At 33.7% G+C, this 1,571-nt stretch overlaps 1 protein-coding gene across 1 annotated transcript; it reads left to right on the top strand.

The window, feature by feature from the left end:
• Positions 1-241: 241 nt before the first annotated feature.
• LOC107852180 lies at positions 242-1,239 on the top strand. Its single transcript, XM_047403118.1, has 2 exons — positions 242-687; positions 763-1,239. The coding sequence occupies exons 1-2, from the start codon at positions 576-578 to the stop codon at positions 942-944; spliced, it is 294 nt and encodes a 97-aa protein (XP_047259074.1). The 5' UTR covers positions 242-575; the 3' UTR covers positions 945-1,239.
• Positions 1,240-1,571: the final 332 nt, after the last annotated feature.

The following is a 1,571-nucleotide window of genomic DNA, read 5'->3' as shown; positions in this document are numbered from 1 at the left end:
TATAGACTCCTACATATTTATGCAGTAATACATAGACACTGTATACTTGTCTTCTATTGATTACAGGTTTGGATATATGAGACTTTTCCTCATCTGGGAAGGTACGCTAGCAAGTTGTTGGATTCTCCGCTGCCCATTCCCTGTCTTCTTCGATGGCACACGTCAAAGTGTGACAATATAATAAAAGACGACCCATTTAAGTACAAAGAAAACAACACAAAGCTAAAATTATACTTATTATGATATGATACTAATATTATTATATTAGCAAATGTATTGTAATTTATTTTTATTTTCTTGTAGATTGTGCACCCGTACCTTACCCCTATGTCTGTGAGATGGAGCAGAGATACATGAAAACTTTTAAGCCATACACGGACGAAGTTAAGGATACATTCATCGATGCGTTGAAGGTGCAGCTAAAAGGCATGACCGTCCTGACATAATTAGCAGAGGTCGTGGATGAAGACGAAGATTTGGGTGGCCACCATTATGTTCCAAGTCCACCACGCGCTTGTGATCATGCTGGTTCAAGTGAACTCAAAACTTTAGCAAATGCTTCTAATGACAATGACATGTGCGAGCGCATTGATTTGCTCGAGAAAAGTCTATTGGATATTGTTTATTTTGTTAGAAGTGAGAGGCTGAGGATAATTGAGAAGGATATGAAGAAGCAACAACAAGAAGGTAAATTAATTTATTTTTCGCTCTTCTAATTTAATTTTACTGCATATGTTTAATAATTATTTCAAAATAATACAGTGCACCTCGATAGCCCCCCTCTTAGTCGGCATCAAGTAAACCTCAAAGAACTTGCAGTCGCAGTGGTGGATATAACTGCAGCAGATGAAAAAGGTGAAGAAGAAAAGAAAGAAAAAGAAACGGAAGAGGAGAATGCAGCAGATGAAAAAGAAGAAGAAAAAGAAAAAAAAAGAAAAAGATGAGGAGATGACAGCTGAAGCAGAAAATGAGGTGAAAACAAAAGAACATGGTGAAAAGAAATCATCAAAAGAAGATAAAGACAAAAACGAGAAGGCAGTTTAAGAAGAATTAATGGTCGAACGGGAGGTTGAAAACATTGAAGAAGAGAAGAAACAATCAGAAGAAGAAGAAGAAGAGAGGAAAAATGAGAAGAAAGAAGTTGAAGAAGAGGAGAAAAAACAGGAAGAAAAAGAAGTGAATGTGATGGGTATTATTACGGAACTCAATCAAGAAAACAAGTAGTTTTGTGGATTTGGAACAAACAATTTTCTTAAAGATTTATTTTTTTTAGTGATTTGTTCTTTATGGATAATTGAATTACATATATTTCACATGTTTTTTTAGTGATTTATTTTTTATGGATAATTGAATTACATGTATTTGATATGTCAATGATGACATTTACTGATGAAATAATATTCAGTTATTCCATTATCTCGTTAGATTAAACAGCTGGCTGCATTGCGTTAATAGTTCAGTTGTTGTCCTAATTTATAGTGGTTTATTAGAAACATGATAGAAGTTGTTGTCTATAATTTATAGACTTAACATACTATCGATTGAGTAATTCATATATTTACTTAACGTAA

This window comes from Capsicum annuum, chromosome 1 (genome assembly GCF_002878395.1).
Source record: "Capsicum annuum cultivar UCD-10X-F1 chromosome 1, UCD10Xv1.1, whole genome shotgun sequence".
NCBI classification, from domain to species: domain Eukaryota; kingdom Viridiplantae; phylum Streptophyta; class Magnoliopsida; order Solanales; family Solanaceae; genus Capsicum; species Capsicum annuum.
This window is presented reverse-complemented; position numbering and strand designations above follow the sequence as displayed.

Bases quoted from the DNA above. Each gene is read 5' to 3' on its own strand.
- LOC107852180 (XM_047403118.1), top strand. From the start codon at position 576: ATGTGCGAGCGCATTGATTTGCTCGAGAAAAGTCTATTGGATATTGTT. The intron at 688-762 runs GTAAATTAATTT...AAAATAATACAG, and splicing joins GAAGAAGCAACAACAAGAAG to TGCACCTCGATAGCCCCCCT.